We start from the raw sequence: 14,841 nt of genomic DNA on the forward strand, positions 1-14,841 counted from the left end.
AATAGGCAATGAGCACAGGGCAGTGGGCTTCTCCCTACCTGACACATTTCACCATCAAGGCTGCTGCATTGACCGGTGAGCCTCGTGTGTCACCTTGTCAGAAACTGGGGTTGTATCCTCTCTCTCTCGCTTTTTCCCAAATAAATAAAATATTTTTTAAAAAACAAGGGGATCCCTGGGTGGCTCAGTGGTTTGGCACCTGCCTCGGCCCAGGGCATGATCTTGGATCAAGTCCCACATCGGGCTTCCTGCATGGAGTCTGCTTCTCCCTCTGCCTGTGTTTCTGTGTCTGCCTCTCTCTCTCTGTACCTCTCATGAATGAATAAATAAAATCTTAAAAAATAAAATAAAATAAAATAATAAAAAATAAAATACTAAAAAATAAAAAAAAACAAGTTTACCCTATCACATTGGCTATTGAGAAGACAAATTAAGGTTATATGTTTAAAAAAACTACACACCTTGTGTAGAAATTAGATAAACTTGTGTAAATGTGAAAATGGTAGTTTAGATTTACTCAAATAGATTTGCTCAAGTATTTCCACCTCCATGAAGTATTCTTATAGATCTTCCAAAGTAGGAGTATCTTTCCCATCATGTGCTAAGGGAAATTTAGGCTAAATTCTCTCTCACCTTTTTGATTTATTTCTGGTACAAGGAATGTTGATTCCTAAATTACGAACTCCATAATTAGAAGGACCATGTTTGACTATATACTTCTTCATGACTAGTACATAGAACGGTGTCTGGTGCTTACTGTAGTGAACGTATTAGTAGGTATTCAGTACATTTGTGTTGAATGAATGAGTAATAGCTAGCTCTTATCGGTTCTTTTTTTTTTTTCATTATTAGATAAGCACATGTATTAAGCAGATGGATAGGTAGATCTGCAACTTGAAAAACTTGTAAGAAAATATTTGAACTGTATTTGTTCAGAATTTTTAGCTCTAAAAGATAGTGAAATATAGTTCAGCTTGTTTTATTCATTTATTTCATGAGATCTTTTTCATTTTTTAGATGTGTTTGCGATTGAGATGAAAAATTGTTTCATCAGAGAAATAACAAATGTCTTCTTATAACTCAACCAAAAAAATCACTAAATAAGCTATTTGCTGAGTTAGTGTTATACATTTGTTGAACTTCAGTGGATGCAGAGCAGTAAACATACGCCTACTAAAGAACAAGATACTATTATGATAAAGAGAGATAAAGTAGACTGGTGTGCAGTAAGCCCAAATGCATACTAAGAATGTCACCGGTTTGTGCTTCGTTGGAGAATGACCCTTGTTGGGCAACCTTTTTAGATGCAGTGGCCCTTGAGCCAAGACTTATGCCTTATTTTACTATGTGTACCAGAGAAACTAGTGAAATGGATTGGCAAATAGGGTAGTTTTCTTTTTAATGAATTTGATGGATCTTCTAGGGTTGTATAGACAACATTTTAGGCAAAAGATGGAAACTTAGAAAAGAAACTTCTATTGAACTTAGGTTCTTCTGCTATTCATGATGAAGAGATAATTGTAATAGACTTGGATATATAATGATGGGAATGACTTTGTTTTGACCCCACTGGTCCTTTTCCTCTCTGTTCACAAGATTCTTATTATGTATGATAAACATTAATTACAAGTACTACTTCTGCCATATGTGATGATGTATTTTCACAAGAGGAGGACTGTAAAAATTTAACTCATTAAATAGACTTTTAAATACTTAAAAGTAAATGTTTTATTTCAAAGTGATTTTAGACTTTAAAAAAGGTAGCATAAAAAGTAGATTCTCCTACCATATGCATAATTTTTTTTTCCTGAACCATTTGAAAATAAGTAGAAGATACTTTACTTCTAAAGGGGCATATATCTGCAACCTACTCTTAAATACTTGTGTTCTGAGCTGAATTGTCTCTCCCTCAAATTCATATGTTGAAGTCCTGTCCCCAGCACCTCATAATGTGACTGTATTTGGAGGAAGGGTCTTTCAAGAGTTAATTAAAGTTAAATGAGGTCATCAGGATGGGTCCTAATCCATTATGATTGGTGTCCTTATAAGAAGAGGAGATTAGGACACAGATATACACAGAAGGAAGAGCATGTGAAGACGGGAAGAATACGACCAGTTTCAAGCCAAGAGGAGAGGCTTTAGAAGAAACTAACCCTGCTGACACCTTGATTTCAGACTTCTAGCTTCCAGAATTGTGCAAAAATAAATTTCTATTGTTAAAACACCTAGTCTATGGTACATTGTTCCAGCAGCCCTAATAAACTAATACAGCTTATAGAGGATAGCATAACAATAACTTTTTAACATATTGCATAAAAAATATCTTTAAGAGAAATCCTGTGCATTTACTAAAACAATCTGGATTAGTGTTAGAAGTTGGAGCCTGTTTACCTTTTCTTTGTTTGTAAAAAAAAAAAAAATCTGGAATGGGTGTAAGATGGGGCATGATAGTAGCTCAGTAAGAATGTCATTCTGTTGCTTAGCAGCAGACAAGAAAACCAAGTGTGTTTTTTAAAAGTTGGAGTTATAAATGGAACACCTGCATCCAGTTTTGATTGCCTCACTTCAAGAATGATAGAGCATAAATTGAAAGAATCTGAAGAAGTGAAAAAACTGATTATAGGTATTGTGGGGGACTAGTATATGACAGTAATCCGCAAGTCTGGTTTGGCAGCTGTTGACTTGGCCTACTAGGCAGGGACGACAGTTTCAAGGACCCCACTGCCTTCATCTTCATCAACTAGAAGACAACAAAAGTAGCCGATCTTTACTTCTGTTGCATGTCAGCACTCTTCTCATATTTTCTGTCATCTGTGCCAGTTTATTTGGCAAAGAAGAGATACATACATGAAAATGCATACCACCCTGTGCCTCAGCTGTCCCACAAAGGATACATACACTGTCTTTTGAAAGCAGTATGATTTGATTTAGTGCCATGAATTTGCTTTCTGACACAGAGATAATGGTGGTCTCCTTACCACATTCTTATTTGATTTAAAGAACATGTTATTTTATACTGGTAAGTAGAAGTAGAGATGGCCTTGCCTTGAAGGGAGTCAGTGCAGCTAACAAACTTAAATGAAAGAGATGGCCACTCACGTAACAGAGCTGGTGTGGGTAACAGTCCAAGAAGAGAAATCGAGATAGGAAAAACCTATGTTGGTCACCTAAATCAGCTAATGCAAGTGGTCATTGGCTAACTGCCACTTAAATGCAGTCCACTTCAGACATACTAATTTGGCTAGATAATGTATAAAACAAAAGGATATTAATAATTTCTTCTTACACAGGATTAAGAGTTAAAAATTAAAGTAAACAACTTTTAAAGTCTTTAATATATGTCTCCAGACAAGAATATATCTATACTTTTTTTATCCTGATAGGCTTTATAGAAGTGCCAGTGGGAATGTGAATCTTTTGGTGGGGTTGATTGTATGTGACCCGAGAGAATAGGCTGTGGTTCTTTCAGGGTCAGGGTTCATTTAGGGTCAAGAAGTCTGACTTGTCAGTGCAGTGAGGTGGGATGTGGGGGTAGTGTCATCTCCTGGGGATCAGACTCATTATCATCTACCAGTAAATCAGATATAAAAAAATCTACCCAGAAAGGACATCATTCATTAGAGATAGCTGATTAGCACATTCTCTCACTGTTGGCATATCATAAGGGAAACCAAATTATACTTATAAAACTTATTTGGTGAGTTTAGAATGAGAACACTGAGAATTAGTTATGTGACTTAAATGATTAAAGGCATCAGCACAGAACAGGTTGACATTTTCATCCTAACAGGAAAGAAGATAGATAAAGTTTTTGGACTAGTGTGCTCTTTTTCAATGGAACAGTGTCAACCAATATATGCCTCAGACTCCTCTTACATGCTTCTTTGACAATCCAACCCTTACTCCTCTGATTGAAACTATATATATATATATATATATATATATATATATATATATATATATATATATTACATATAGTCAGTAAGGTCACTATCAAGTTCAGCTGGTATGGAAACTGCCATGACTTTGTAACTGCAGATCTCTGCCATCATCTATTATGGGCTGATATGGAAATTTGTCAGTGTAGTATTCTGGGAGCAAAGCTGTGTTCAACTGTATGATTACAAAAGAGATCCACAACAGGGGCAAAAATAGGTTTTGAAATGAGGCTTCAGGGTGGCCAATGTCTGTGATTTAGTCCAAGATTTTGTTCTATCATACATTTGACCTTTGGGAATTTAATAAATTATTTGAACCATATTCTGATATTCAGTTGTGATTATGTGTCATTATATAACCCATATCACACTGTATATTTAAACTGTATAAAAGAGAACAATTTGTTGTAGATGGTTCATAGCAAATCTCTGTAATTGAATTTAAATATTCTAGAATAATGATTGTCTCTATATATAGTTTCAAGTACTTTAATCAGTTCTCAAAATACTTCAATTTTTATTCTATTTCCCTTCCTCAGATTTATTGAGATTAGAACATTGGGGCAAAAAAAATTAGAGAAAGATTCATACATATATGTGGTTTTTTTCTTTTCTTTTTTTTTTTTAAGTAATCTCCATGCCCAATGTGGGGCTCAAACTTATTACCTGAAGATCAAGAGTCAACATGCTCTACCAACTAAACCCATCAGGTGCCCCCATACATATGTTTATTTTAAATTATGCTAATTGATTGTGTTTTTTGGATTTCTTTGGTGGAATCTGTTATGCAAATTTATGAATTTTCACATAGTGAATATACTTTTATAAAATCTCATTTCATTACTTGTAGATATTATTTTGATGTTTTTGAAATATAATGATCAGTGAAAGTGCATTTGTTTGTGATCAGGTGATGTCACAAGTCTCTATTTAGCTAATATATTTCTATAATATATAAACTTTTAACGTTCCTTTAGAATGGTTTCTAGGAATCATTTTTTAGAGTAGAGAATACTGATTTGGAATCCTACTTTCCTATATTAAGAATATTATAATTAAGGGTTGCATTCTTTATTATAGATAAGCAACAATTAATTTTAACTGAGCAACAAAGGTCATAAACTAGTTATAACAACTATAAACCTGTATTAATATAAAATGGTGAACACAGTCCTGCACACATTGATTAAACAATGTCTCACTGTATTATAAAATGTACATGCCATGCATAAATATGACTCTACTAAGCCATAAATCTGGACTGTCTAAAACTTACATGTGAGTGTAATAAACTTTAGTTATCATCTTATTAAGTATTGTTGGTTAGGACTTTAGAAGTCTGGAGAATGGAAGGTTATGTAGTTTATAGGTTGCATTTCTTTAAAAACTGTGAATGAAAATTTGAATTTCCTTCTTTTACCTCTTAATAAATTTCCTTATAATGAGGAGAGGCATTAATAATAATTCTCTATGCCATATAGTTATCCATTGGATTTTGAAGCTGGTTTGTAGTTAGATTTTAGGTGGAATGCAAAAGAATTCTTTCTTTAGGAGCATATATTCTACTACTAAATGCCAGCCTTCACCTACAGTATGTTTTGATAATTCTTTTTTGTTGTTGTTGCTGTTTTAAGATTTTATTTATTTATTCATGAGAGAGAGAGAAAGAGAGAGAGAGAGGCAGAGACATAGGCAAAGGGAGAAGCAGGCTCCATGCAGGAAACCTATGCAGGACTCAATCCCGGGACCCGGGATCATGATGTGACCCAAAGGCAGACGCTTAACCACTGAGCCACCCAGGCACTCCTGTTTTGATAATTCTGTAGGAGAAATTAACATGGATCCAGTCACTCCTTAGTGAATTCCTTTCCATGGTGATTTAAATAAGGTTGGGCCTTTGTTTGAAAATTACAAACTCAATTGAAAATGAATCAGCTGTTTTGCATTATTAAAGCTGAAAGCTATTTAAATTGTATTTTAATTTTATAGAGCTACTCTTGTGCTTCTATTGAATTTTACAGAACTAATCAGAATTTGTGGACTTGGGGATCTAATAGATATCTTAAGTCTTAAATAAGAGATTCATACAATTTTTCACTTTTTATTTCTGAATTCCTTTTCTATAGCACATTTGATAATGTAGCTTTAATCCATCCATTTATGTGTTCTAGACCTGTAGAAATGCTGAAAGCACTCATTACGGTAGAATCGTTCTCTTAAGTAGTGGCGGACAAACTTTTTTCATGAAGGCCCAGGTAGTAAATACGTTAGGCCTTGCAGGCTATATGGTCTCTGTTACAACTACTTAACCCTGCTGTTGTAGTGTAAAAAACAGCCATAGACAATACATAAATGATTGGGTGTGCCTTTGTTCCAATAAAATTTTATTTACAAAAGCAGGCTGTAGGCTGGATTTGGCTTGCTGGCAATAATAGTTCGTCAACTCCTGCTCTAAATCATTGAATCTGTGGTCTTCCCCAAATCGGGCCCTTTTATATCTGGAAACAAAGAGTTCATTTTTCTTTAGTTTCTCCTAGTTTCTCCTCTTCGTTTCAGCATCTCTAGCAGTCCTTTGATTCTGAATTGCATAGAGAAAGAATGTCCTAAAGATACTCAGGGAGGAAATTAGTTAATTGGACCTAGAGAAATTGCACACTATTGTTGTATTCTCTAAACCTGGGTACTCCCACAGTTTCTGGCTTCTCATGAGCTCTTCTGGAGAAAGTCATGAAACTGTAAACTTGTACTTGTTCACCTCAGTGCTACCTGTTTGTCCTTTTGTTTATCTGTTTTTGATTCCTGGTTGCATTCTTCACAGCATCTCTCCCAAGGTCATCCTTGTTTCCCATAGCCATCACTTCCATCCCCTTGTATGGGAGTCTCAGCACTTCAACTCCCATCTCTTATTTAGCAAAGTTGTGTAATATCATTTGACATGAATCTTTTTTATTCTGTGTTCCTTCTTTAAGGCAGGTATGAAAATAATAGTTCTCTCTACTATTAAATGAATTTTTAATCCCCAATTTGTGCATACTGTAAGTTATTGTAAAATATTTGCATAAATATGTATGGTATGCCATGAATTCCTCTTCTGTGGCTTGAAATTCATCCAGAATGCATCTACCCTTACACAAAATATTTTCTAAATATATAATTATGAGAATTTTAATTCAAAAGTATGTTGCCTGTGCCTCAAAGTCACAATCTTTAAGCTAAACGGTAAGCAATAGATAGGCTCCTCTCCTTAGAGAGGAGTCCAGACAGGTTGATATGCTGTTCTTGGCAACACATTTTTTTTTTTGTCTTACTCTTAATTTTAATTGGAAGAACTTATTTAATAGGAATGTACCTCAAACTTCTCAAGAGAATCTTCTTGTCCCAACATGGGGGTAGTTGGAGCTAGGTGAGTGTGTTAGATGGCTGTCCAGGCCACCCCAGGGATTGGATGGAAATCTTAGAGAAGGGAGGGATTTGGGCCTGGGCACATATACCAAAAAGTATATAGTACCCTGGCATGAGTTGGACCTTGTGGTCAGAACTGAGCCAAGCCTCTCCTGGTTCTGCACTATCCCTAGTACCACTGCAGAGCAGGACCACTGCACTTTCAGTAGAAGTGCTAGTTCTGGGTGGGGGCAATCTGCAAGACTATTAGACAAGGAAGAATAAAAAGAGTGAAGTCAGGGAATAGGAGTTCAAAGAAGTAAATGAAAGCGTCTTTTAAAATGGAACAAGAGAGATGCCTGGGTGGCTCAGTGGTTGAGCGTCTGCCTTTGGCTCAGTGGTCCCGGGATCAAGTCCTGCTATGGGGAGCCCGCTTCTCCCTCTGCCTATGTCTCTGCCTCTCTCTGTGTATCTCACAAATAAATAAATAAAATATTTTTTTAAAAAAGGACTAATAAATTATAGAACATAGACTGAAATAGCAAGAACAAATAGTTGTGGAAAAGAACTAGTTAGGGGCACCTGGGTGGCTCAGTGGTTGAGCGTTTGCCTTTGGCTCAGGTCAAGATTCCCAGGGTCCTGGGATCGGGTCCTGCACCAGGCTTCTCGCAGAGCCTATGTCTCTGCCTTTCTTTGTCTCTCATGAGTAAATATATAAAATCTTTAAAAAGAAAAGAACTAGTTAGAAATGTAGGAAATAAACAATAGTCATTGTAATAAAAATTAAGTTCTACATTGAACAGAGAGATAGAATTGCTAAATTAGAAGGAGGTTTGAGGAATGCACTTAAACTTAAGTGCATTCAAAAGCTCTGAATGTCGGGCACCACTCTCCATTGTTTGTATAATACACACACACACACACACACACACACACAGTTAATCATCATCATAATCCTATTCATTGATTTAATAAATATATATTGTGTCTACTCTATGCCAGTCACTGTATTATTTATTTATTGTTGTATATAGATTACCCCCAAACTGAGTGGCTTAAAACAATTGACATTCATGATGTCACACAGCTTCTGTGGGTCAGGGACTGGGAGCTGTTTGGCTGAAGAGTCTTGGCCCAGGGTCTCTAACAAGGTTGCAGTCATCTCAGAGCTTGACTGCAGCTAAAGGACTAGCTTCCAAGCTTATGTGCATGGCCATTAGCAGACTTCTTCCTTAGCCATTGGTCAGAGGCCTCTGTTGTTCTCTATAGTATGGGCTTCTCGATAGGCTTTCTGTGTGTCCTTATGACATGGCAGCTGGCTTCTCCTGAGTGAGCATTGGGGGAGGCTGGAACCAAGAGGAGCCATAGACCTGTTATAACAGTATGAGGGTTCTCCAAAGACACAGTAATAAGAGGTGTGTGTGTGTATGTGTGTGTATCTTTATTCTAAGGAACTGGCTCACATAATTATGAAGGCTGGCAAGTCAGAGGCCCACAGGGTGAGTAAGCAAGCCAGAGACCCAGAGGAGCCAATGGTGTAGTTCAGTCCAAGTCTAATGACCTGAAAACCAGGAGAGCCAATGTTTCCAGTCTGAAGGCTGGCAGACTTGAGACCCAGGAAGAGTTGATATTTCATTGTCAGTCTGAAGTCAGGAATAAGCTGATGTGCCAGGTTGAAGGCCATCAGGCAGGAAGAATTCCCTTAACTTGGAGGACGGTCAGCCTTTTGTTTTATTCAGATCTTTGATGCTTGGATAAGGCCCATCCACATTAGGGAATTACCTGCTTTCAATCTACTGATTTGAATATTAATCTCATCTGAAACCACCCTCTCAGAAACACCCAGAATAATATTTGAGCAAATATCTGGGCACCCTGTGGCTCAGTCCAGTTTCCTATAAGTTAATCACCACAGTAACCTAACATACCATCATTCCTACTATGTTCTTTTGTTGGAAGTAAATCACTAAGTCCAGCCCCCACTTGAAGGGAGAAGAACTAAGGAAGGAAGAAGTATAGAATAATTTGTGGACATATTTTTTATTTTTATTTATTTATTTTTTTGTGGACCTATTTTTTAAACTACTGTAGGCACTGGTCTTGGGAGACTCCAGTGTTCATTATTAGGAGTTCCAGAAGGGAAAAAAAAAGGAACAAATGATAGGGAAGCAACATTTTAAGAGAAAATTGTTAAGAATCTTCATCTTTCTTGATGAAAGATGTCTTTGAATCAACAATGTTTGCTCAGGATACCAAACAATAAGTGAAAATAGATCTTTAGATACATTGTGATGAAACTGCAGAATATGAGATAAAGGGATAAGAGCTTCTAGAGAGAAAAGAAATATTACCTACAGGGGAAGACAAGGCTAATGATAGACTTCTTATCAAAATAATAGAGGCTAATAGGTAATGGAGTAATACTTTTAAAGTAATGAAAGAAAGTGAGTATCATCCTAGAATTTTAAGTCTGAATAAATTTCCATTTAAGATTGAGGGAAAATATAAAGACAAAATAAGGTATTTAACTTTCTGTGACTTAAAGGAGCACCTGGGTGGCTCAGTCAGTTAAGCATCTGACTTTGGCTCAGGTCATGATCTCAGGGTGCTGGGATCGAGCCCCTCACTGTGCTCCATGCTCAGCAGGGAGTCTGCGTGTCCCTTTTTCTCTGCCCCTCCCCCTGCTCATGCTTGCTTTCTCTCTGTTTCTGTTTCTCTCAAATAAATAGGAGCCACCTGGGTGGCTCAGTCTGTTAAGTGTCTGCCTTCAGCTCAGGTCATAATCCCAAGGTCCTGGGATCAAGGCCCACTTCGGGCTCCCTGCTCAGTGGGGAGCCTTCTTCTCCCTCTCCCTCTGCTGCTTCCCCTGCTTGTGCTCTCTCACTCTGTCTAAAATAAATAAATAAAATCTTTTAAGAAAGATATAAATAAATGGGAATAATGATATGTACCTTATGGGTTATTATCTGCTGTGTTTACTGATATATCTCAAGTGTCTATACAGTCCCTAATACAGAATAGACATTCAATAAATATTTGTTAAATGAGTAAATGAGTGTATAGGGTTGCTGTGAGGACTAAACATAATAGGGTTGTCGCAAAGATTAATATATATAATTATAGCAGTACCTAACATGTTAATAATGACTGTAAATGTGTGTTAAGATTTTACCACTCGCAGACACTAAAAGAACTATTAAAAATATTCTCTAACAAGAGAAATTCAGTGAGAAGTTTTCATATATAATCAGTTGTGACACAGAAATTATTAAAATGCCAATAAATCAAATACAGTTGACCCTTGAAGAACTTGGGTTGACTTATATGTGGATGTTTTTCAGTACATATAGTTCAGTAGTCTGCATGCATTTTTCTCTTCCTTATGATTTTCTTCATAACATTTTCCTATATCTAGCTTGCCTTATTGTAAAAATACAGCATGTAATACATACAACATACCAAATATGTGTTTAACTGACTGTTATTGGTAAGGCTTCCAGTTAATCATAGGCTAGTAGTAGTTAAGCCTTGAGGGTGTCAAAAATTATACTTATGGGTTTTTGACTGTGCAGAGGTCAGCACCCCTAACTCTCATATTGTTCAAGGATCAGCTATAATGACCATGGGGGAAGAAAGTAAACTAATCTTTTCTGTATTTTAAAAGTTAGGCTGAAATCTTTAAGATGATTCTAAAATTCATACAAAAGAGCAAAGGACCAGGAACAATTAAGAGTTTTGAAAAATGAAAAACCTTACCACATTTATAGACTCATTACGAAGTATAATAATTAAGATGTAAGTGTTGGTGCAGAGAGAGGCAAATGGACAAGAGGAACAGAATGACCCAGAAATAGACTCATTCACATATGGAGATGTGAAAATATGACAAAAGACACCACAAATGGGTGGATAAGGTAGAAGTAGAATCTTCAACAAATTGAACCAGGAAAAGTGGTTATTTTTAAAGAAAAAAGTGAAATTTGATATCCTGCCATGTATAAACATCCATTACAGTTGGGTTAAAACCTAAGTGTAAGAAAAAGAAAAACTTCAGTGCTGTCATTTAAAAAGAAGAATATTCTTCCTTGGATAACGAGGAACTTTTTAGAAAAGACAACAGAATACAAACAGAAAGGAAAAAGATTGACATGACTATATTAAAACTTAAAATTTCATGTCTCAGAAGCTTCTGTAAACAAAACAAAAGCCAAGTCTCACATTTAGAGAAGATACTTGTAATGGATAGAGCGGACAAAGATTCATATCCAGTGTAGAAAAAAATTCCTACAAGTCAAGAAGGAAGAAACAGCCTAATGGAAAAAATCAGCAAAGGATATGATTAAGCAATTTATGGAGCAGGAAATAGGAGTTGCCCATAAACATACGAAAAGATCTTCAGCCTTGCTAGTAATCATACTAATGCATATCATACCATTCCATGCTCATCAGGTCGCACACGTTAAAAAGGATGAAAAGACTATGTTGGCAAAGATGTGGAGACCCAGCACTCTTGCTTTGCTGATGGGAGAGTAAATTGATGCAGGCACTCAGGAAAGCTGTTTTGCAAAATCTAATAAAGTCAAAGCATACTGTAAACCTAGAAATTCTTCCTTTGGTATGTGCTGTAGAGAAATATTCTTCTATAAAAAGCACAAGAAAGCACTTATAAAAACGGTTATTTTAACATTCTTTGTTATGATGAAACATAAACTTCATCAAATGAGCATATATGTTGTGTAATATATTTGCATAATGGGATAGTATACAACCGCTAAAAAGTCAGTGAACAAAAGCTGTGAGTAGCGACATGGACCTCAAATACTTGTGAGGAAGATGCAAAAGTATATGTGCATTTATATAGTACCCTTTGTATAGAAACCATGTAGAACAATATATGCTATTTATGGATCCATAATGTGTAATAAAATTATATAATTTTCAAGCATATTTTTAAACACCAAGTCATGATAAAGGTTGCCTCCAAGGAAGTATGTGAATGGTTGTAGGGATTCAGCAATAGAGAAGGGTAAGCAAACAAAGTAAAATGTTAAGGTTTGATAAATCTGAGTTACAGCTAAATGGGTATTCATTATATTGGATTCTATTCTTGTCTTGAGATTTGCCATTAAAATAGTTTAAAAATAAATTCCCAACAGGTTCCTTGAATGAGATGTGTGTATATATATTTTTTGTGAGTCCTCATCCACGAGAATATATGGAATTCTCTAAAAATTCTCTAGTATGTTCTAGATCTTGCTTATGAGAAAATCTTAACAAACAACCTTGTCATACAGATCTGGTATTTTAATAAAACAAACCTAATGTCATTTTACCATCTATTAGTAAGTTAAAATAGCTAAATATTATAGGGAACCTGAAAATTAACTTATCTTCATAGATCTCAGCATTCTGAGAGCTACATGGTTATTAGCTACATGCTTATAAATGTGATAAGTGGTATTGAAACTCAAGCATAAAATCATAAAATCAAATAAGCTTTTTTTTTTAATCTTTCTTTTTTTTTTTTTTTGGCTAAATTTAAAGAAATACCCAACAGTGAAACAATTAGCCTTGAATTTGGTTTTGTTCTGGGACTGTTTGAACTATTATTTTATTTTTGCCTTATTTACTTTATCTGTATTTTATATGAAATAGCTCATTATTTTGTCAGTGAGAATCTCATCTGGGTTTGAACTCCTGTTTTGTATTGTCACTGACACATTCTTCATCCTTTCCCTGACCGGTACTTTTCAGTTTCTGAACTGAACAGATTAAACAGAGGTGGTCCATTATCATTTTCATTTTAATTGGATAGGATTTAGTTAAAATGTTTAAAACGAAATTTTGCCACATAAGTTTGAGTAGGTTTTTTCCTACAGATTAAGAAAAAAAATGTGAATGCTTTGCATTTTTTTTTTTTTTTTTTTTTTTTAGTAATTTTTCCTGGCAGGCATTCCATCGAGATATTTTAGGTACGTTGATTATGTAGCAGTCCAGCATACCTTTGGGTTTCTTTAGTGGTGAGACCGTTTTCATTGCACAGAGCAGATGGGCTTAAATGGCAGGAACATGACTAGAAAGTGCATGTTATATATGTTCCGGTCAGCATGTCGCTGGTGACAGGTGCTCAATGGTTGTTGGTATCGTTGTCAGCAGAGAGAATCCTTTGACATTAAAGTCACCAGCTCAATCCTGATTTGGGGTGACTCTATTGGCAGCTCCATCAGGCAGCAGCTGATCAGTGAATGTCAGAGCTGCCGCTGTTCTTCAGAGTGGCATGAGCCCTCTCTGGGTTTTGGCTTTTTTTTTTCCTTTTTTTGAGGGACAGCCTGTTTAGCTTGTCTTATTGTTCAATCTTAAGGAGACTTTCGAATTGCTTACCTTTGGGAAATGGGCTGAGAGGTCACAGGGAATTATAGGTTTCGGTGGGGCATGCAAAACCATATACGAAGTGGCGACTCACATGGAAACTGTAATGATTACCTTGACTTCAAGCCAATCAATGGTGAGAGCACCTGGGGACTCATTAAATGGCAATTGTGGTATCTGTAACTTAGGTTTTCAGCTCTATTCCAGGAAAAGCAGTGACAGCCTTTAATGTCTAATTGACCTCTTCTCTTTGTTTCACTTTCTTTCACCTTCCATATTTGCCACCAACGTGGTCCCCGATGGCAGCAAACAGCACTGCTTAGCATTTTGAACTTCTGTTCAGAGCTTCAGCACCTCAGTTTGGGCAGTTGTGTAATGGTAAGTATTTGACAATTCTTTTTGCTCCATCGCTTGTTCTTTTTCTCTTCCCGTGGGTGAATTTTATCCTGACCCACCCACTCTGCACTCACCCACAGCCTTTCAGATTTATGGTGAACTACTGTGTACCCTGCTTTCAAACATTTGTCTTAAATTGGAGAGCATGTCTTTGAAACATTGACATTATTTATCTAGGAGAGCAAGGAAAGAAGTGTATGTGGCAAAAAAAAGTTTGGTTCTGCCTCAGGCCAGATGTTATTTCAGACAAGCTGTTTGCCTCTCTGGGTTTCTTTACAAAATATCAGTTATGCCCAGATGACAGGAGCTCAGTAAGTTTGTCACAAAGCTGATTTTAAAGTTCTGAAATTCTTTCCTGGAAATGTCGATGATTTAGGTACATTTGGTTCCTGTTTTTTGTTTGTTTGTTGTTGGTTTTGGTGTATGTTTTATTGTCCTTATTGGTTAAGATAAAAAGGATGGATACCCTATGTTAGAACTCAAATTTTTTTGAAACGTTACTGGTCCTTTAAACCCAAAAGCATAGGGACGTTGGACTAGATCATCTTTAAAGTCCTTCCGGATTTAAAATTATGATTTGATGTGCCATTGAATGATATAATGGAATGAGCTAAATTTTTTTCATCTAAATTATGTGGCTTATGAATAAATACTGAGACTCAAGGGACAGTAGAATTTTTGGTATTTGTATGCACACCTTAGGAAGTACATCTCCCACTGCAACAACAGTCCATCCTTCTTTACTTTCTTTTTTTTT

General features: G+C 36.0%; 1 protein-coding gene across 3 annotated transcripts in view; it reads left to right on the top strand.

The window, feature by feature from the left end:
* FBXL4 (F-box and leucine rich repeat protein 4) overlaps positions 1–14,841 on the top strand; it is a 78,824-nt gene that overhangs the window by 48,094 nt on the left and 15,889 nt on the right. For all 3 annotated transcript variants that reach the window (XM_072831993.1, XM_072831994.1, XM_072831995.1), the window contains one exon: positions 13,995–14,066. In XM_072831993.1, the coding sequence (XP_072688094.1) occupies positions 13,995–14,066 (72 nt within the window). The remainder of the gene's footprint in view (positions 1–13,994; positions 14,067–14,841) is intronic.

Source organism: Canis lupus, chromosome 7 (genome assembly GCF_048164855.1).
Source record: "Canis lupus baileyi chromosome 7, mCanLup2.hap1, whole genome shotgun sequence".
NCBI lineage: Eukaryota > Metazoa > Chordata > Mammalia > Carnivora > Canidae > Canis > Canis lupus.